This window comes from Hydractinia symbiolongicarpus, chromosome 9 (assembly GCF_029227915.1).
Source record: "Hydractinia symbiolongicarpus strain clone_291-10 chromosome 9, HSymV2.1, whole genome shotgun sequence".
Lineage (NCBI taxonomy): Eukaryota > Metazoa > Cnidaria > Hydrozoa > Anthoathecata > Hydractiniidae > Hydractinia > Hydractinia symbiolongicarpus.
In genome coordinates, this window is record NC_079883.1 from 11,664,615 (window position 1) to 11,685,764 (window position 21,150).

General features: G+C 39.8%; 5 protein-coding genes and 12 non-coding genes across 17 annotated transcripts in view; 14 read left to right on the forward strand and 3 right to left on the reverse strand.

Moving 5' to 3' along the window:
- Positions 1 to 21,150, forward strand: part of LOC130656570 (histone H2B.3-like) — a 70,086-nt gene that overhangs the window by 27,853 nt on the left and 21,083 nt on the right. The gene's annotated exons all lie outside the window — the stretch shown is intronic.
- Positions 754 to 1,653, forward strand: LOC130656579 (histone H2B, gonadal-like). Its single transcript, XM_057459469.1, has one exon. The coding sequence runs from the start codon at positions 982 to 984 to the stop codon at positions 1,384 to 1,386; it is 405 nt and encodes a 134-aa protein (XP_057315452.1). The 5' UTR covers positions 754 to 981; the 3' UTR covers positions 1,387 to 1,653.
- On the forward strand, positions 4,588 to 4,660 carry Trnar-acg (transfer RNA arginine (anticodon ACG)). The gene has a single exon. It is a non-coding gene; the product is annotated as a tRNA-Arg (tRNA).
- LOC130661371 (U2 spliceosomal RNA) lies at positions 4,983 to 5,174 on the forward strand. The gene has a single exon (XR_008988564.1). It is a non-coding gene; the product is annotated as a U2 spliceosomal RNA (small nuclear RNA).
- On the forward strand, positions 5,360 to 5,524 carry LOC130660477 (U1 spliceosomal RNA). Its single transcript, XR_008987675.1, has one exon. It is a non-coding gene; the product is annotated as a U1 spliceosomal RNA (small nuclear RNA).
- On the reverse strand, positions 5,853 to 5,971 carry LOC130658372 (5S ribosomal RNA). Its single transcript, XR_008985588.1, has one exon. It is a non-coding gene; the product is annotated as a 5S ribosomal RNA (ribosomal RNA).
- Positions 6,778 to 7,253, forward strand: LOC130656575 (histone H2B, gonadal-like). The gene has a single exon (XM_057459465.1). The coding sequence runs from the start codon at positions 6,834 to 6,836 to the stop codon at positions 7,236 to 7,238; it is 405 nt and encodes a 134-aa protein (XP_057315448.1). The 5' UTR covers positions 6,778 to 6,833; the 3' UTR covers positions 7,239 to 7,253.
- Positions 10,440 to 10,512, forward strand: Trnar-acg (transfer RNA arginine (anticodon ACG)). Its single transcript has one exon. It is a non-coding gene; the product is annotated as a tRNA-Arg (tRNA).
- On the forward strand, positions 10,835 to 11,026 carry LOC130661372 (U2 spliceosomal RNA). The gene has a single exon (XR_008988565.1). It is a non-coding gene; the product is annotated as a U2 spliceosomal RNA (small nuclear RNA).
- Positions 11,212 to 11,376, forward strand: LOC130660325 (U1 spliceosomal RNA). The gene has a single exon (XR_008987524.1). It is a non-coding gene; the product is annotated as a U1 spliceosomal RNA (small nuclear RNA).
- LOC130658373 (5S ribosomal RNA) lies at positions 11,705 to 11,823 on the reverse strand. Its single transcript, XR_008985589.1, has one exon. It is a non-coding gene; the product is annotated as a 5S ribosomal RNA (ribosomal RNA).
- On the forward strand, positions 12,630 to 13,105 carry LOC130656576 (histone H2B, gonadal-like). The gene has a single exon (XM_057459466.1). The coding sequence runs from the start codon at positions 12,686 to 12,688 to the stop codon at positions 13,088 to 13,090; it is 405 nt and encodes a 134-aa protein (XP_057315449.1). The 5' UTR covers positions 12,630 to 12,685; the 3' UTR covers positions 13,091 to 13,105.
- On the forward strand, positions 16,291 to 16,363 carry Trnar-acg (transfer RNA arginine (anticodon ACG)). Its single transcript has one exon. It is a non-coding gene; the product is annotated as a tRNA-Arg (tRNA).
- LOC130661521 (U2 spliceosomal RNA) lies at positions 16,686 to 16,877 on the forward strand. The gene has a single exon (XR_008988710.1). It is a non-coding gene; the product is annotated as a U2 spliceosomal RNA (small nuclear RNA).
- LOC130660326 (U1 spliceosomal RNA) lies at positions 17,063 to 17,227 on the forward strand. Its single transcript, XR_008987526.1, has one exon. It is a non-coding gene; the product is annotated as a U1 spliceosomal RNA (small nuclear RNA).
- On the reverse strand, positions 17,556 to 17,674 carry LOC130658374 (5S ribosomal RNA). The gene has a single exon (XR_008985590.1). It is a non-coding gene; the product is annotated as a 5S ribosomal RNA (ribosomal RNA).
- LOC130656577 (histone H2B, gonadal-like) lies at positions 18,481 to 18,956 on the forward strand. The gene has a single exon (XM_057459467.1). It carries the CDS (start codon positions 18,537 to 18,539, stop codon positions 18,939 to 18,941), a length of 405 nt encoding a protein of 134 aa, XP_057315450.1. The 5' UTR covers positions 18,481 to 18,536; the 3' UTR covers positions 18,942 to 18,956.

Sequence of the window (21,150 nt, forward strand, 5' to 3'; positions counted from 1 at the left end):
AGGATACTAACTTGTGTGCCATTCACGCAAAACGAGTTACAATCATGCCTAAAGACATCCAGTTGGCAAGAAGAATTCGTGGGGAACGTGCCTAAGCATCTTACCAAACAAAAAACGGCTATTTTTATAGCCACACATCCATAAAAAATATTACGGCTAGCTTTTTATATCAAACTTTGTCCTGCTTTCTGTTTAAATTTTATGCTACATAAAAATTTTATGCTACATAAAGTTTGACAATGTTAAAAATATGAAGGGCAAGAAAAGTAAAAGCAAGAAAATAAGAAATTTAAAAACGAAAATACTTAAACTTAGGGAATCTAATCTTAAATTTACTCTTTTTTAACTGTTTAAGTGACTTAAACAAGTTTAACTTTGTACCAAGATAATGTTTTTTTGTAAATGTGTGGCTATAAAAATAGCCGTTTGTTAATGTAATAGCCAGATACACACAAATTATTTTTTTGCGGTCTTCTTTGCTGCCTTTTTGGGAGTCTTTTTGACCTTCTTTGCTGCAGGTTTTTTAGCAACAGGCTTCTTTGTGGGTTTCTTAGCTGCTGGTTTCTTAGCCGAGGCTAATCCTAGCTTTTTTGTTGTCTCTTGCTGCGTTACCAGCCAACTCCAATATCTCAGCAGATAAATATTCCAAGACGGCTGCTAAGTAAACTGGTGCTCCAGATCCAATTCGGTTAGCATAGTGCCCTCTACGAAGGAATCTATGCACTCTACCGACTGGAAATTGAAGTCCAAGTGTTAACGAAATAAACTTTACTCGTTTTTTCATCATAAAAATAGGATCGAAATCATGTTTTTTTAACCAATCATAATTAAGTATTAAACAAAAGATTTTTTTTTTAACCAATTAAATTGCGTATCGGCGTTTTCGGATCGAATTCGATCCGATTTTTTTACTTATAAACAAAAAGTTTTGACTTGCAGTTTAATGCTTATTTACAAGTTAAGTAGCAAAAATTTTTAACCATGTCTGACGCAGCAGCTAAAGGAGGAAAACAGGCACCTAAAGTAGCCAAGAAAGGTGAAAAAAGAGCCGGCAAAAAAGGAGGAAAGATTGGTGGAACTGGTGAAAAGAAACGCAAGAGAAAGAGAAAGGAAAGTTATGCTATTTACATCTACAATGTTTTGAAACAAGTTCACCCAGATGTCGGAGTTTCAAGCAAAGCTATGAGCATCATGAACTCATTTGTCAACGACATCTTTGAGCGCATTGCTTCCGAAGCTTCGCGTTTGGCTCTTCAAAACAAAAAGTCGACCATCTCTTCTCGTGAAATTCAAACCGCAGTACGTCTTCTCTTGCCTGGAGAACTTGCAAAACACGCAGTCAGTGAAGGAACAAAAGCCGTCACAAAATACACAAGCAGCAAGTAAACCAACGTCTACCAAACACAAACGGTCTTTTTTAAGACCACACATCTTTAAAAAAACATTTACTTGGCGTCACTACAAGTTAACCGAAGTTAATAAAACTTCTAAATAATGTGCTTAAGAACACTAGCCTACATTTAAAATACTTCCCCATGTGTGTGTGGATTAGCTTCACTTTTCATACGTATTATTAGCTGTACTTGCAGAAAAGACAAGTACATTGATCCATGTTATTGCTTACATTTAACTTAACCCAGCTTTTCACGGAAACACTCCCAGGCAAATTAACCCTACAAAGTATTTCTAAATTTTTTTTGTGTCATATATGACATAGTATCGTATAGCAATAAATGTAACTGTGACAAGACTTTACACATTGTGTAATTTGGAAGCGTGCACAAAGTAATGTTTTAAAAGATTTGTGGCTATAAAAATAGCCGTTTTTGTTGAGCAATGACAACGCTTAACCTCCGAATCCGTAAAGAGTTCTTCCTTGACGTTTTAAGGCATAAACAACATCCATAGCGGTAACGGTCTTGCGTTTAGCGTGCTCTGTGTAGGTTACAGCATCACGAATAACATTCTCTAAGAAAACCTTCAGTACACCTCTGGTTTCCTCATAGATAAGGCCAGAGATACGTTTGACACCACCTCGTCGAGCAAGACGCCGAATAGCAGGTTTTGTGATTCCCTGAATGTTATCACGAAGAATTTTTCGGTGACGTTTAGCACCTCCTTTTCCCAATCCTTTACCTCCTTTTCCGCGTCCAGACATATTGATATAGTTGCGTACAGAACGAGTACAAAAACAACGTTTGAGTTAACAGAATTCAGACAGCTTTAAAAAGAGGCCATAAAATTACCTACTGCTCGTGGAAACACCCTAATTAACCAATAGAGTTGCGTCATTACAAAATGTTCCGAACATTTTGTACATTTTTTTAAGTAAAACTGTAGTTTTTTTAAAAATTCGTGGTCTTAATGTTTCAGTAAGGCAATAAATTTGGCATCGTTGGAATTCGCCAAACCTTCTGCTACTTACTAAAAAAAAAAAAAGTCAAAAGCTTTTGTGTATCAGAAGATACAGCCGTTTTCCCGTAGCCAAAAAACACAGATTTTATAAAAATGTTAAAGTAATGAGCGTAATGTCATTATGCAGCCAATCAGAAATTACTTTCTTAGCACCAATCAAATGGTTTGTTTTGAACCTTAGCTGTCAATCAATATGAGAAATAAAACTTTGGCGCGATAGTGCATTTTAGACCGTCTTGTGTATCCGTACTACATCGACTTCTTAAAATATGGCTCGTACAAAGCAAACTGCACGTAAATCTACTGGAGGAAAGGCTCCACGAAAACAACTCGCCACTAAAGCTGCGAGGAAAAGCGCACCAGCTACTGGAGGAGTGAAAAAACCACATCGTTACAGACCTGGTACAGTTGCTCTCAGAGAAATCAGAAGATACCAGAAGTCAACCGAGCTCTTGATCCGCAAGTTGCCTTTCCAGCGTCTTGTGCGAGAAATTGCTCAGGACTTCAAAACAGATCTGCGATTCCAGAGCACAGCCGTTATGGCTCTGCAAGAGGCTTCTGAAGCGTACCTTGTTGGCTTGTTCGAGGATACTAACTTGTGTGCCATTCACGCAAAACGAGTTACAATCATGCCTAAAGACATCCAGTTGGCAAGAAGAATTCGTGGGGAACGTGCCTAAGCATCTTACCAAACAAAAAACGGCTATTTTTATAGCCACACATCCATAAAAAATATTACGGCTAGCTTTTTATATCAAACTTTGTCCTGCTTTCTGTTTAAATTTTATGCTACATAAAAATTTTATGCTACATAAAGTTTGACAATGTTAAAAATATGAAGGGCAAGAAAAGTAAAAGCAAGAAAATAAGAAATTTAAAAACGAAAATACTTAAACTTAGGGAATCTAATCTTAAATTTACTCTTTTTTAACTGTTTAAGTGACTTAAACAAGTTTAACTTTGTACCAAGATAGTGTTTTTTTGTAAATGTGTGGCTATTAAAATAGCCGTTTGTTAATGTAATAGCCAGATACACACAAATTATTTTTTTGCGGTCTTCTTTGCTGCCTTTTTGGGAGTCTTTTTGACCTTCTTTGCTGCAGGTTTTTTAGCAACAGGCTTCTTTGTGGGTTTCTTAGCTGCTGGTTTCTTAGCCGAGGCTTTCTTTGTGGCAGGCTTCTTTGCTGCTTTCTTTGGCGTGCTCTTCTTTGCTGGCTTCTTTTTTGGTGTACTTTTCTTTGCAGTAGGCTTCTTTGCCGTTGGCTTTTTTGCTGCGGCCTTTTTCTTAGGTTTTTCTTTTTTTACCTGACCTAGCTTGAATGATCCAGAAGCACCAGTGCCTTTAGTTTGAATCAAATCGCCTGATGTTACTCCTCGTTTAAGAGCCATTTTCAGATGATGATCTGAGTTTTCAGCAACTTTGTAATTTGCATGAATATATTTTGTAATAGCTTGGCGAGATGAACCACCGCGTTCCTTTAGGGTAGCGATAGCAGCCTTGATCATGTCCACATATTTAGGGTGATCAGCTGTCTTCTTTGCAGCAGGTTTCTTCTTGGGTGCGATTTTCTTTGGAGAAGCTGCTTCACTCATTTTTAATGTTTTCTTACAACAATCCAACGATAAACGATGCTTGTTATCACAGTAGAAGTATACTAAACATTACCGTGTAAATGAGATATAATTTAAGACGGTGCGAAGTATGCGGACGTAAAAGTACCACTCCCGGGAATTGATTTGGCGCGAAAACAGAAATGTGTGTTTCTGTACATCGTATAATGTCCGTTTTGGGTGCCGCGACTATGCGAAAGCATGTTAATTTTTATTTGTAGTACGACGCAATAGTCTGCAAGAGAAGCTGCTGGAGTTTGAGGTCTTCAGCATTACATCTAGTCTGTTAATTTGGGCTTCTTCCGCGCTCGTGTTAGGATTTTCATAAAGCGTTCTTTGGTTTGCGTTGCGTATGTCGGCCTACATCATCGACACGGCCTGTTTCCGGCTATTAGGAGCAATTCATATATTGGGCACTGCGTTTCGACTTTTTTATTAGACCACAGTAAAAAAATTCACTCACAGAAGTCCCTTTCTTTCATGGCTACAAACACGAAGAATTCTGTCGTAAGTAAAACGAATGCGCAAGCCAAAATGACGATGGGGCGAAGTCATAAGCATGGCCCTGTGGCCCAATGGATAAGGCATCTGACTACGAATCAGGGGATTCCAGGTTCGACTCCTGGCAGGGTCGCACTGTCGCATTTCGGCTGCATGGTCTACTGTGTAACGCGCGCGCACGTTCTGGCGTAATGCGTTGATAAACGGAATGTACGCAGACATATTGGAAAGTAATATCACGCACTTAGTATCGTCGCCTTTGTTAGCATTCATGTAAGTTACCATCCACTCGCTACAGTCGCTCTCCATCCTACGGCTAAATCAACAGCCGTGATTTTTACTATGTCGCCGTCCATCCGTACGCGGTGACAGTTGTAAGCTTTACAGTAACGTGACATGCTCCACAAGCAGTTACGGTGTGTGGACGATGCCTATCATGGCAACGCTTGTTCTTTATCGCTTCTCGGCCTAATGGCTAAGATCAAGTGTAGTATCTGTTCTTATCAGTTTAATATCTGGTAGGCCATTCTCTGAATGGTCAGTATATTAATCTGATTTTTGGCCTTGGGTCATGGAGGTGGATTCATTCACGCCGTGACCACGGGTTGCCTTGGTGTTGCACTATTACCGATGGCGGCCCACATAAGCAATAAAAGAATAATAGCAGTCCTCTTTCCGACGGCACTCTGCATAGTCTACGGCGGGAACAAAACGCGTACACTGGGGGAGAATACAGCCTATGCCCCGCGACACGGCAGTTTATAACACACTCAAGCCACAAGCATTAACAAACTTTGAAGGGTACCCTCATGCTACGGTGCAGTTCCAACTCATACTTACCTGACGGGGAAGTAAAGACTGATCAATGAGGGTTTTCTTCCAGAGTGAGGCTCTTGCATTGCACTACGCTTGGGCTGACCTCTGCGATTACGGCAAACGTCAGTAACTCGACCGTACAATTTCTGGTAGTGGGGGCCTACGTCCGCGCTCGCCCCCTCCTTAAGTCAAAATGAATGAGCTTAGAAAAGTTGCGCGGCCAAATGTCGGTGGTGACTTAAACGCTAAGGTAAAACCTCGCTTGGCTGTTACGAAACGTGATTGCGATATAAGTCCTCGGAAGGCGGCGGAATTTTATTTTATTTGCCATTCCGTCAGGGTTATTGGATGATCGGCAATAGATCGAGTTTGTATGCATTTGAAAGCTCTTTTTTCTCGTACTATCACCTGAAAATGTCGTAGGAAAATGTCATAGGAAACACTTTCAACAACCGCCACGTTCCTTAATTGTTATAACAAGAAATATATCACAGCAAATGAAAATGAAAAGCCTACGACACCGGGAGTTCCCAGGCGGTCCCCCATCCAAGTACTATCCCGGCCCGACGATGCTTAACTTCCGTGATCAGACGAGAACGGGTGTGTTCATCGTGGTATGGCCGTAGACATTAGTAGGTGCAAATACGTGCAATTTATTTTGACGTTGTGATCAAATTTTTTTATTTAATTTCTTTGAGTTACTTAGGACAAGGCGTATGCATGGATTATCTATTAGACTTTAAGGTTATAGTTTTGTGAAAAAAACAATGTTTTTTTAAAGATGTGTGGCTATAAAAATAGCCGTTGTTTTCTGAGTGTAGCGGTTTACTTCTTCTGTCCTTTGTCGTTCTTCTTTGGGAGTAAGACAGCTTGAATGTTTGGCAAAACACCACCAGCTGCAATGGTTACACCGCTCAAAAGTTTGTTTAATTCTTCATCATTACGAACAGCCAATTGTAAATGTCTTGGAATAATCCTAGCTTTTTTGTTGTCTCTTGCTGCGTTACCAGCCAACTCCAATATCTCAGCAGATAAATATTCCAAGACGGCTGCTAAGTAAACTGGTGCTCCAGATCCAATTCGGTTAGCATAGTGCCCTCTACGAAGGAATCTATGCACTCTACCGACTGGAAATTGAAGTCCAGCTCTTGAGGATCTTGTCTTGGCTTTAGCCTTAGCTTTTCCACCTTTTCCACGTCCAGACATAACTGCGATTTGATTTGTAAGTTAATACAAAAACGTACGAATATTTAACGTAAGTGTTAACGAAATAAACTTTACTCGTTTTTTCATCATAAAAATAGGATCGAAATCATGTTTTTTTAACCAATCATAATTAAGTATTAAACAAAAGATTTTTTTTTTAACCAATTAAATTGCGTATCGGCGTTTTCGGATCGAATTCGATCCGATTTTTTTACTTATAAACAAAAAGTTTTGACTTGCAGTTTAATGCTTATTTACAAGTTAAGTAGCAAAAATTTTTAACCATGTCTGACGCAGCAGCTAAAGGAGGAAAACAGGCACCTAAAGTAGCCAAGAAAGGTGAAAAAAGAGCCGGCAAAAAAGGAGGAAAGATTGGTGGAACTGGTGAAAAGAAACGCAAGAGAAAGAGAAAGGAAAGTTATGCTATTTACATCTACAATGTTTTGAAACAAGTTCACCCAGATGTCGGAGTTTCAAGCAAAGCTATGAGCATCATGAACTCATTTGTCAACGACATCTTTGAGCGCATTGCTTCCGAAGCTTCGCGTTTGGCTCTTCAAAACAAAAAGTCGACCATCTCTTCTCGTGAAATTCAAACCGCAGTACGTCTTCTCTTGCCTGGAGAACTTGCAAAACACGCAGTCAGTGAAGGAACAAAAGCCGTCACAAAATACACAAGCAGCAAGTAAACCAACGTCTACCAAACACAAACGGTCTTTTTTAAGACCACACATCTTTAAAAAAACATTTACTTGGCGTCACTACAAGTTAACCGAAGTTAATAAAACTTCTAAATAATGTGCTTAAGAACACTAGCCTACATTTAAAATACTTCCCCATGTGTGTGTGGATTAGCTTCACTTTTCATACGTATTATTAGCTGTACTTGCAGAAAAGACAAGTACATTGATCCATGTTATTGCTTACATTTAACTTAACCCAGCTTTTCACGGAAACACTCCCAGGCAAATTAACCCTACAAAGTATTTCTAAATTTTTTTTGTGTCATATATGACATAGTATCGTATAGCAATAAATGTAACTGTGACAAGACTTTACACATTGTGTAATTTGGAAGCGTGCACAAAGTAATGTTTTAAAAGATTTGTGGCTATAAAAATAGCCGTTTTTGTTGAGCAATGACAACGCTTAACCTCCGAATCCGTAAAGAGTTCTTCCTTGACGTTTTAAGGCATAAACAACATCCATAGCGGTAACGGTCTTGCGTTTAGCGTGCTCTGTGTAGGTTACAGCATCACGAATAACATTCTCTAAGAAAACCTTCAGTACACCTCTGGTTTCCTCATAGATAAGGCCAGAGATACGTTTGACACCACCTCGTCGAGCAAGACGCCGAATAGCAGGTTTTGTGATTCCCTGAATGTTATCACGAAGAATTTTTCGGTGACGTTTAGCACCTCCTTTTCCCAATCCTTTACCTCCTTTTCCGCGTCCAGACATATTGATATAGTTGCGTACAGAACGAGTACAAAAACAACGTTTGAGTTAACAGAATTCAGACAGCTTTAAAAAGAGGCCATAAAATTACCTACTGCTCGTGGAAACACCCTAATTAACCAATAGAGTTGCGTCATTACAAAATGTTCCGAACATTTTGTACATTTTTTTAAGTAAAACTGTAGTTTTTTTAAAAATTCGTGGTCTTAATGTTTCAGTAAGGCAATAAATTTGGCATCGTTGGAATTCGCCAAACCTTCTGCTACTTACTAAAAAAAAAAAAAGTCAAAAGCTTTTGTGTATCAGAAGATACAGCCGTTTTCCCGTAGCCAAAAAACACAGATTTTATAAAAATGTTAAAGTAATGAGCGTAATGTCATTATGCAGCCAATCAGAAATTACTTTCTTAGCACCAATCAAATGGTTTGTTTTGAACCTTAGCTGTCAATCAATATGAGAAATAAAACTTTGGCGCGATAGTGCATTTTAGACCGTCTTGTGTATCCGTACTACATCGACTTCTTAAAATATGGCTCGTACAAAGCAAACTGCACGTAAATCTACTGGAGGAAAGGCTCCACGAAAACAACTCGCCACTAAAGCTGCGAGGAAAAGCGCACCAGCTACTGGAGGAGTGAAAAAACCACATCGTTACAGACCTGGTACAGTTGCTCTCAGAGAAATCAGAAGATACCAGAAGTCAACCGAGCTCTTGATCCGCAAGTTGCCTTTCCAGCGTCTTGTGCGAGAAATTGCTCAGGACTTCAAAACAGATCTGCGATTCCAGAGCACAGCCGTTATGGCTCTGCAAGAGGCTTCTGAAGCGTACCTTGTTGGCTTGTTCGAGGATACTAACTTGTGTGCCATTCACGCAAAACGAGTTACAATCATGCCTAAAGACATCCAGTTGGCAAGAAGAATTCGTGGGGAACGTGCCTAAGCATCTTACCAAACAAAAAACGGCTATTTTTATAGCCACACATCCATAAAAAATATTTCGGCTAGCTTTTCATATCAAACTTTGTCCTGCTTTCTGTTTAAATTTTATGCTACATAAAAATTTTATGCTACATAAAGTTTGACAATGTTAAAAATATGAAGGGCAAGAAAAGTAAAAGCAAGAAAATAAGAAATTTAAAAACGAAAATACTTAAACTTAGGGAATCTAATCTTAAATTTACTCTTTTTTAACTGTTTAAGTGACTTAAACAAGTTTAACTTTGTACCAAGATAATGTTTTTTTGTAAATGTGTGGCTATAAAAATAGCCGTTTGTTAATGTAATAGCCAGATACACACAAATTATTTTTTTGCGGTCTTCTTTGCTGCCTTTTTGGGAGTCTTTTTGACCTTCTTTGCTGCAGGTTTTTTAGCAACAGGCTTCTTTGTGGGTTTCTTAGCTGCTGGTTTCTTAGCCGAGGCTTTCTTTGTGGCAGGCTTCTTTGCTGCTTTCTTTGGCGTGCTCTTCTTTGCTGGCTTCTTTTTTGGTGTACTTTTCTTTGCAGTAGGCTTCTTTGCCGTTGGCTTTTTTGCTGCGGCCTTTTTCTTAGGTTTTTCTTTTTTTACCTGACCTAGCTTGAATGATCCAGAAGCACCAGTGCCTTTAGTTTGAATCAAATCGCCTGATGTTACTCCTCGTTTAAGAGCCATTTTCAGATGATGATCTGAGTTTTCAGCAACTTTGTAATTTGCATGAATATATTTTGTAATAGCTTGGCGAGATGAACCACCGCGTTCCTTTAGGGTAGCGATAGCAGCCTTGATCATGTCCACATATTTAGGGTGATCAGCTGTCTTCTTTGCAGCAGGTTTCTTCTTGGGTGCGATTTTCTTTGGAGAAGCTGCTTCACTCATTTTTAATGTTTTCTTACAACAATCCAACGATAAACGATGCTTGTTATCACAGTAGAAGTATACTAAACATTACCGTGTAAATGAGATATAATTTAAGACGGTGCGAAGTATGCGGACGTAAAAGTACCACTCCCGGGAATTGATTTGGCGCGAAAACAGAAATGTGTGTTTCTGTACATCGTATAATGTCCGTTTTGGGTGCCGCGACTATGCGAAAGCATGTTAATTTTTATTTGTAGTACGACGCAATAGTCTGCAAGAGAAGCTGCTGGAGTTTGAGGTCTTCAGCATTACATCTAGTCTGTTAATTTGGGCTTCTTCCGCGCTCGTGTTAGGATTTTCATAAAGCGTTCTTTGGTTTGCGTTGCGTATGTCGGCCTACATCATCGACACGGCCTGTTTCCGGCTATTAGGAGCAATTCATATATTGGGCACTGCGTTTCGACTTTTTTATTAGACCACAGTAAAAAAATTCACTCACAGAAGTCCCTTTCTTTCATGGCTACAAACACGAAGAATTCTGTCGTAAGTAAAACGAATGCGCAAGCCAAAATGACGATGGGGCGAAGTCATAAGCATGGCCCTGTGGCCCAATGGATAAGGCATCTGACTACGAATCAGGGGATTCCAGGTTCGACTCCTGGCAGGGTCGCACTGTCGCATTTCGGCTGCATGGTCTACTGTGTAACGCGCGCGCACGTTCTGGCGTAATGCGTTGATAAACGGAATGTACGCAGACATATTGGAAAGTAATATCACGCACTTAGTATCGTCGCCTTTGTTAGCATTCATGTAAGTTACCATCCACTCGCTACAGTCGCTCTCCATCCTACGGCTAAATCAACAGCCGTGATTTTTACTATGTCGCCGTCCATCCGTACGCGGTGACAGTTGTAAGCTTTACAGTAACGTGACATGCTCCACAAGCAGTTACGGTGTGTGGACGATGCCTATCATGGCAACGCTTGTTCTTTATCGCTTCTCGGCCTAATGGCTAAGATCAAGTGTAGTATCTGTTCTTATCAGTTTAATATCTGGTAGGCCATTCTCTGAATGGTCAGTATATTAATCTGATTTTTGGCCTTGGGTCATGGAGGTGGATTCATTCACGCCGTGACCACGGGTTGCCTTGGTGTTGCACTATTACCGATGGCGGCCCACATAAGCAATAAAAGAATAATAGCAGTCCTCTTTCCGACGGCACTCTGCATAGTCTACGGCGGGAACAAAACGCGTACACTGGGGGAGAATACAGCCTATGCCCCGCGACACGGCAGTTTATAACACACTCAAGCCACAAGCATTAACAAACTTTGAAGGGTACCCTCATGCTACGGTGCAGTTCCAACTCATACTTACCTGACGGGGAAGTAAAGACTGATCAATGAGGGTTTTCTTCCAGAGTGAGGCTCTTGCATTGCACTACGCTTGGGCTGACCTCTGCGATTACTGCAAACGTCAGTAACTCGACCGTACAATTTCTGGTAGTGGGGGCCTGCGTCCGCGCTCGCCCCCTCCTTAAGTCAAAATGAATGAGCTTAGAAAAGTTGCGCGGCCAAATGTCGGTGGTGACTTAAACGCTAAGGTAAAACCTCGCTTGGCTGTTACGAAACGTGATTGCGATATAAGTCCTCGGAAGGCGGCGGAATTTTATTTTATTTGCCATTCCGTCAGGGTTATTGGATGATCGGCAATAGATCGAGTTTGTATGCATTTGAAAGCTCTTTTTTCTCGTACTATCACCTGAAAATGTCGTAGGAAAATGTCATAGGAAACACTTTCAACAACCGCCACGTTCCTTAATTGTTATAACAAGAAATATATCACAGCAAATGAAAATGAAAAGCCTACGACACCGGGAGTTCCCAGGCGGTCCCCCATCCAAGTACTATCCCGGCCCGACGATGCTTAACTTCCGTGATCAGACGAGAACGGGTGTGTTCATCGTGGTATGGCCGTAGACATTAGTAGGTGCAAATACGTGCAATTTATTTTGACGTTGTGATCAAATTTTTTTATTTAATTTCTTTGAGTTACTTAGGACAAGGCGTATGCATGGATTATCTATTAGACTTTAAGGTTATAGTTTTGTGAAAAAAACAATGTTTTTTTAAAGATGTGTGGCTATAAAAATAGCCGTTGTTTTCTGAGTGTAGCGGTTTACTTCTTCTGTCCTTTGTCGTTCTTCTTTGGGAGTAAGACAGCTTGAATGTTTGGCAAAACACCACCAGCTGCAATGGTTACACCGCTCAAAAGTTTGTTTAATTCTTCATCATTACGAACAGCCAATTGTAAATGTCTTGGAATAATCCTAGCTTTTTTGTTGTCTCTTGCTGCGTTACCAGCCAACTCCAATATCTCAGCAGATAAATATTCCAAGACGGCTGCTAAGTAAACTGGTGCTCCAGATCCAATTCGGTTAGCATAGTGCCCTCTACGAAGGAATCTATGCACTCTACCGACTGGAAATTGAAGTCCAGCTCTTGAGGATCTTGTCTTGGCTTTAGCCTTAGCTTTTCCACCTTTTCCACGTCCAGACATAACTGCGATTTGATTTGTAAGTTAATACAAAAACGTACGAATATTTAACGTAAGTGTTAACGAAATAAACTTTACTCGTTTTTTCATCATAAAAATAGGATCGAAATCATGTTTTTTTAACCAATCATAATTAAGTATTAAACAAAAGATTTTTTTTTTAACCAATTAAATTGCGTATCGGCGTTTTCGGATCGAATTCGATCCGATTTTTTTACTTATAAACAAAAAGTTTTGACTTGCAGTTTAATGCTTATTTACAAGTTAAGTAGCAAAAATTTTTAACCATGTCTGACGCAGCAGCTAAAGGAGGAAAACAGGCACCTAAAGTAGCCAAGAAAGGTGAAAAAAGAGCCGGCAAAAAAGGAGGAAAGATTGGTGGAACTGGTGAAAAGAAACGCAAGAGAAAGAGAAAGGAAAGTTATGCTATTTACATCTACAATGTTTTGAAACAAGTTCACCCAGATGTCGGAGTTTCAAGCAAAGCTATGAGCATCATGAACTCATTTGTCAACGACATCTTTGAGCGCATTGCTTCCGAAGCTTCGCGTTTGGCTCTTCAAAACAAAAAGTCGACCATCTCTTCTCGTGAAATTCAAACCGCAGTACGTCTTCTCTTGCCTGGAGAACTTGCAAAACACGCAGTCAGTGAAGGAACAAAAGCCGTCACAAAATACACAAGCAGCAAGTAAACCAACGTCTACCAAACACAAACGGTCTTTTTTAAGACCACACATCTTTAAAAAAACATTTACTTGGCGTCACTACAAGTTAACCGAAGTTAATAAAACTTCTAAATAATGTGCTTAAGAACACTAGCCTACATTTAAAATACTTCCCCATGTGTGTGTGGATTAGCTTCACTTTTCATACGTATTATTAGCTGTACTTGCAGAAAAGACAAGTACATTGATCCATGTTATTGCTTACATTTAACTTAACCCAGCTTTTCACGGAAACACTCCCAGGCAAATTAACCCTACAAAGTATTTCTAAATTTTTTTTGTGTCATATATGACATAGTATCGTATAGCAATAAATGTAACTGTGACAAGACTTTACACATTGTGTAATTTGGAAGCGTGCACAAAGTAATGTTTTAAAAGATTTGTGGCTATAAAAATAGCCGTTTTTGTTGAGCAATGAAAACGCTTAACCTCCGAATCCGTAAAGAGTTCTTCCTTGAGGTTTTAAGGCATAAACAACATCCATAGCGGTAACGGTCTTGCGTTTAGCGTGCTCTGTGTAGGTTACAGCATCACGAATAACATTCTCTAAGAAAACCTTCAGTACACCTCTGGTTTCCTCATAGATAAGGCCAGAGATACGTTTGACACCACCTCGTCGAGCAAGACGCCGAATAGCAGGTTTTGTGATTCCCTGAATGTTATCACGAAGAATTTTTCGGTGACGTTTAGCACCTCCTTTTCCCAATCCTTTACCTCCTTTTCCGCGTCCAGACATATTGATATAGTTGCGTACAGAACAAGTACAAAAACAACGTTTGAGTTAACAGAATTCAGACAGCTTTAAAAAGAGGCCATAAAATTACCTACTGCTCGTGGAAACACCCTAATTAACCAATAGAGTTGCGTCATTACAAAATGTTCCGAACATTTTGTACATTTTTTTAAGTAAAACTGTAGTTTTTTTAAAAATTCGTGGTCTTAATGTTTCAGTAAGGCAATAAATTTGGCATCGTTGGAATTCGCCAAACCTTCTGCTACTTACTAAAAAAAAAAAAGTCAAAAGCTTTTGTGTATCAGAAGATACAGCCGTTTTCCCGTAGCCAAAAAACACAGATTTTATAAAAATGTTAAAGTAATGAGCGTAATGTCATTATGCAGCCAATCAGAAATTACTTTCTTAGCACCAATCAAATGGTTTGTTTTGAACCTTAGCTGTCAATCAATATGAGAAATAAAACTTTGGCGCGATAGTGCATTTTAGACCGTCTTGTGTATCCGTACTACATCGACTTCTTAAAATATGGCTCGTACAAAGCAAACTGCACGTAAATCTACTGGAGGAAAGGCTCCACGAAAACAACTCGCCACTAAAGCTGCGAGGAAAAGCGCACCAGCTACTGGAGGAGTGAAAAAACCACATCGTTACAGACCTGGTACAGTTGCTCTCAGAGAAATCAGAAGATACCAGAAGTCAACCGAGCTCTTGATCCGCAAGTTGCCTTTCCAGCGTCTTGTGCGAGAAATTGCTCAGGACTTCAAAACAGATCTGCGATTCCAGAGCACAGCCGTTATGGCTCTGCAAGAGGCTTCTGAAGCGTACCTTGTTGGCTTGTTCGAGGATACTAACTTGTGTGCCATTCACGCAAAACGAGTTACAATCATGCCTAAAGACATCCAGTTGGCAAGAAGAATTCGTGGGGAACGTGCCTAAGCATCTTACCAAACAAAAAACGGCTATTTTTATAGCCACACATCCATAAAAAATATTACGGCTAGCTTTTTATATCAAACTTTGTCCTGCTTTCTGTTTAAATTTTATGCTACATAAAAATTTTATGCTACATAAAGTTTGACAATGTTAAAAATATGAAGGGCAAGAAAAGTAAAAGCAAGAAAATAAGAAATTTAAAAACGAAAATACTTAAACTTAGGGAATCTAATCTTAAATTTACTCTTTTTTAACTGTTTAAGTGACTTAAACAAGTTTAACTTTGTACCAAGATAATGTTTTTTTGTAAATGTGTGGCTATAAAAATAGCCGTTTGTTAATGTAATAGCCAGATACACACAAATTATTTTTTTGCGGTCTTCTTTGCTGCCTTTTTGGGAGTCTTTTTGACCTTCTTTGCTGCAGGTTTTTTAGCAACAGGCTTCTTTGTGGGTTTCTTAGCTGCTGGTTTCTTAGCCGAGGCTTTCTTTGTGGCAGGCTTCTTTGCTGCTTTATTTGGCGTGCTCTTCTTTGCTGGCTTCTTTTTTGGTGTACTTTTCTTTGCAGTAGGCTTCTTTGCCGTTGGCTTTTTTGCTGCGGCCTCTTTCTTAGGTTTTTCTTTTTTTACCTGACCTAGCTTGAATGATCCAGAAGCACCAGTGCCTTTAGTTTGAATCAAATCGCCTGATGTTACTCCTCGTTTAAGAGCCATTTTCAGATGATGATCTGAGTTTTCAGCAACTTTGTAATTTGCATGAATATATTTTGTAATAGCTTGGCGAGATGAACCACCGCGTTCCTTTAGGGTAGCGATAGCAGCCTTGATCATGTCCACATATTTAGGGTGATCAGCTGTCTTCTTTGCAGCAGGTTTCTTCTTGGGTGCGATTTTCTTTGGAGAAGCTGCTTCACTCATTTTTAATGTTTTCTTACAACAATCCAACGATAAACGATGCTTGTTATCACAGTAGAAGTATACTAAACATTACCGTGTAAATGAGATATAATTTAAGACGGTGCGAAGTATGCGGACGTAAAAGTACCACTCCCGGGAATTGATTTGGCGCGAAAACAGAAATGTGTGTTTCTGTACATCGTATAATGTCCGTTTTGGGTGCCGCGACTATGCGAAAGCATGTTAATTTTTATTTGTAGTACGACGCAATAGTCTGCAAGAGAAGCTGCTGGAGTTTGAGGTCTTCAGCATTACATCTAGTCTGTTAATTTGGGCTTCTTCCGCGCTCGTGTTAGGATTTTCATAAAGCGTTCTTTGGTTTGCGTTGCGTATGTCGGCCTACATCATCGACACGGCCTGTTTCCGGCTATTAGGAGCAATTCATATATTGGGCACTGCGTTTCGACTTTTTTATTAGACCACAGTAAAAAAATTCACTCACAGAAGTCCCTTTCTTTCATGGCTACAAACACGAAGAATTCTGTCGTAAGTAAAACGAATGCGCAAGCCAAAATGACGATGGGGCGAAGTCATAAGCATGGCCCTGTGGCCCAATGGATAAGGCATCTGACTACGAATCAGGGGATTCCAGGTTCGACTCCTGGCAGGGTCGCACTGTCGCATTTCGGCTGCATGGTCTACTGTGTAACGCGCGCGCACGTTCTGGCGTAATGCGTTGATAAACGGAATGTACGCAGACATATTGGAAAGTAATATCACGCACTTAGTATCGTCGCCTTTGTTAGCATTCATGTAAGTTACCATCCACTCGCTACAGTCGCTCTCCATCCTACGGCTAAATCAACAGCCGTGATTTTTACTATGTCGCCGTCCATCCGTACGCGGTGACAGTTGTAAGCTTTACAGTAACGTGACATGCTCCACAAGCAGTTACGGTGTGTGGACGATGCCTATCATGGCAACGCTTGTTCTTTATCGCTTCTCGGCCTAATGGCTAAGATCAAGTGTAGTATCTGTTCTTATCAGTTTAATATCTGGTAGGCCATTCTCTGAATGGTCAGTATATTAATCTGATTTTTGGCCTTGCGTCATGGAGGTGGATTCATTCACGCTGTGACCACGGGTTGCCTTGGTGTCGCACTATTACCGACGGCGGCCTACATAAGCAATAAAAGAATAATAGCAGTCCTCTTTCCGACGGCACTCTGCATAGTCTACGGCGGGAACAAAACGCGTACACTGGGGGAGAATACAGCCTATGCCCCGCGACACGGCAGTTTATAACACACTCAAGCCACAAGCATTAACAAACTTTGAAGGGTACCCTCATGCTACGGTGCAGTTCCAACTCATACTTACCTGACGGGGAAGTAAAGACTGATCAATGAGGGTTTTCTTCCAGAGTGAGGCTCTTGCATTGCACTACGCTTGGGCTGACCTCTGCGATTACTGCAAACGTCAGTAACTCGACCGTACAATTTCTGGTAGTGGGGGCCTGCGTCCGCGCTCGCCCCCTCCTTAAGTCAAAATGAATGAGCTTAGAAAAGTTGCGCGGCCAAATGTCGGTGGTGACTTAAACGCTAAGGTAAAACCTCGCTTGGCTGTTACGAAACGTGATTGCGATATAAGTCCTCGGAAGGCGGCGGAATTTTATTTTATTTGCCATTCCGTCAGGGTTATTGGATGATCGGCAATAGATCGAGTTTGTATGCATTTGAAAGCTCTTTTTTCTCGTACTATCACCTGAAAATGTCGTAGGAAAATGTCATAGGAAACACTTTCAACAACCGCCACGTTCCTTAATTGTTATAACAAGAAATATATCACAGCAAATGAAAATGAAAAGCCTACGACACCGGGAGTTCCCAGGCGGTCCCCCATCCAAGTACTATCCCGGCCCGACGATGCTTAACTTCCGTGATCAGACGAGAACGGGTGTGTTCATCGTGGTATGGCCGTAGACATTAGTAGGTGCAAATACGTGCAATTTATTTTGACGTTGTGATCAAATTTTTTTATTTAATTTCTTTGAGTTACTTAGGACAAGGCGTATGCATGGATTATCTATTAGACTTTAAGGTTATAGTTTTGTGAAAAAAACAATGTTTTTTTAAAGATGTGTGGCTATAAAAATAGCCGTTGTTTTCTGAGTGTAGCGGTTTACTTCTTCTGTCCTTTGTCGTTCTTCTTTGGGAGTAAGACAGCTTGAATGTTTGGCAAAACACCACCAGCTGCAATGGTTACACCGCTCAAAAGTTTGTTTAATTCTTCATCATTACGAACAGCCAATTGTAAATGTCTTGGAATAATCCTAGCTTTTTTGTTGTCTCTTGCTGCGTTACCAGCCAACTCCAATATCTCAGCAGATAAATATTCCAAGACGGCTGCTAAGTAAACTGGTGCTCCAGATCCAATTCGGTTAGCATAGTGCCCTCTACGAAGGAATCTATGCACTCTACCGACTGGAAATTGAAGTCCAGCTCTTGAGGATCTTGTCTTGGCTTTAGCCTTAGCTTTTCCACCTTTTCCACGTCCAGACATAACTGCGATTTGATTTGTAAGTTAATACAAAAACGTACGAATATTTAACGTAAGTGTTAACGAAATAAACTTTACTCGTTTTTTCATCATAAAAATAGGATCGAAATCATGTTTTTTTAACCAATCATAATTAAGTATTAAACAAAAGATTTTTTTTTTAACCAATTAAATTGCGTATCGGCGTTTTCGGATCGAATTCGATCCGATTTTTTTACTTATAAACAAAAAGTTTTGACTTGCAGTTTAATGCTTATTTACAAGTTAAGTAGCAAAAATTTTTAACCATGTCTGACGCAGCAGCTAAAGGAGGAAAACAGGCACCTAAAGTAGCCAAGAAAGGTGAAAAAAGAGCCGGCAAAAAAGGAGGAAAGATTGGTGGAACTGGTGAAAAGAAACGCAAGAGAAAGAGAAAGGAAAGTTATGCTATTTACATCTACAATGTTTTGAAACAAGTTCACCCAGATGTCGGAGTTTCAAGCAAAGCTATGAGCATCATGAACTCATTTGTCAACGACATCTTTGAGCGCATTGCTTCCGAAGCTTCGCGTTTGGCTCTTCAAAACAAAAAGTCGACCATCTCTTCTCGTGAAATTCAAACCGCAGTACGTCTTCTCTTGCCTGGAGAACTTGCAAAACACGCAGTCAGTGAAGGAACAAAAGCCGTCACAAAATACACAAGCAGCAAGTAAACCAACGTCTACCAAACACAAACGGTCTTTTTTAAGACCACACATCTTTAAAAAAACATTTACTTGGCGTCACTACAAGTTAACCGAAGTTAATAAAACTTCTAAATAATGTGCTTAAGAACACTAGCCTACATTTAAAATACTTCCCCATGTGTGTGTGGATTAGCTTCACTTTTCATACGTATTATTAGCTGTACTTGCAGAAAAGACAAGTACATTGATCCATGTTATTGCTTACATTTAACTTAACCCAGCTTTTCACGGAAACACTCCCAGGCAAATTAACCCTACAAAGTATTTCTAAATTTTTTTTGTGTCATATATGACATAGTATCGTATAGCAATAAATGTAACTGTGACAAGACTTTACACATTGTGTAATTTGGAAGCGTGCACAAAGTAATGTTTTAAAAGATTTGTGGCTATAAAAATAGCCGTTTTTGTTGAGCAATGACAACGCTTAACCTCCGAATCCGTAAAGAGTTCTTCCTTGACGTTTTAAGGCATAAACAACATCCATAGCGGTAACGGTCTTGCGTTTAGCGTGCTCTGTGTAGGTTACAGCATCACGAATAACATTCTCTAAGAAAACCTTCAGTACACCTCTGGTTTCCTCATAGATAAGGCCAGAGATACGTTTGACACCACCTCGTCGAGCAAGACGCCGAATAGCAGGTTTTGTGATTCCCTGAATGTTATCACGAAGAATTTTTCGGTGACGTTTAGCACCTCCTTTTCCCAATCCTTTACCTCCTTTTCCGCGTCCAGACATATTGATATAGTTGCGTACAGAACGAGTACAAAAACAACGTTTGAGTTAACAGAATTCAGACAGCTTTAAAAAGAGGCCATAAAATTACCTACTGCTCGTGGAAACACCCTAATTAACCAATAGAGTTGCGTCATTACAAAATGTTCCGAACATTTTGTACATTTTTTTAAGTAAAACTGTAGTTTTTTTAAAAATTCGTGGTCTTAATGTTTCAGTAAGGCAATAAATTTGGCATCGTTGGAATTCGCCAAACCTTCTGCTACTTACTAAAAAAAAAAAAAGTCAAAAGCTTTTGTGTATCAGAAGATACAGCCGTTTTCCCGTAGCCAAAAAACACAGATTTTATAAAAATGTTAAAGTAATGAGCGTAATGTCATTATGCAGCCAATCAGAAATTACTTTCTTAGCACCAATCAAATGGTTTGTTTTGAACCTTAGCTGTCAATCAATATGAGAAATAAAACTTTGGCGCGATAGTGCATTTTAGACCGTCTTGTGTATCCGTACTACATCGACTTCTTAAAATATGGCTCGTACAAAGCAAACTGCACGTAAATCTACTGGAGGAAAGGCTCCACGAAAACAACTCGCCACTAAAGCTGCGAGGAAAAGCGCACCAGCTACTGGAGGAGTGAAAAAACCACATCGTTACAGACCTGGTACAGTTGCTCTCAGAGAAATCAGAAGATACCAGAAGTCAACCGAGCTCTTGATCCGCAAGTTGCCTTTCCAGCGTCTTGTGCGAGAAATTGCTCAGGACTTCAAAACAGATCTGCGATTCCAGAGCACAGCCGTTATGGCTCTGCAAGAGGCTTCTGAAGCGTACCTTGTTGGCTTGTTCGAGGATACTAACTTGTGTGCCATTCACGCAAAACGAGTTACAATCATGCCTAAAGACATCCAGTTGGCAAGAAGAATTCGTGGGGAACGTGCCTAAGCATCTTACCAAACAAAAAACGGCTATTTTTATAGCCACACATCCATAAAAAATATTACGGCTAGCTTTTTATATCAAACTTTGTCCTGCTTTCTGTTTAAATTTTATGCTACATAAAAATTTTATGCTACATAAAGTTTGACAATGTTAAAAATATGAAGGGCAAGAAAAGTAAAAGCAAGAAAATAAGAAATTTAAAAACGAAAATACTTAAACTTAGGGAATCTAATCTTAAATTTACTCTTTTTTAACTGTTTAAGTGACTTAAACAAGTTTAACTTTGTACCAAGATAATGTTTTTTTGTAAATGTGTGGCTATAAAAATAGCCGTTTGTTAATGTAATAGCCAGATACACACAAATTATTTTTTTGCGGTCTTCTTTGCTGCCTTTTTGGGAGTCTTTTTGACCTTCTTTGCTGCAGGTTTTTTAGCAACAGGCTTCTTTGTGGGTTTCTTAGCTGCTGGTTTCTTAGCCGAGGCTTTCTTTGTGGCAGGCTTC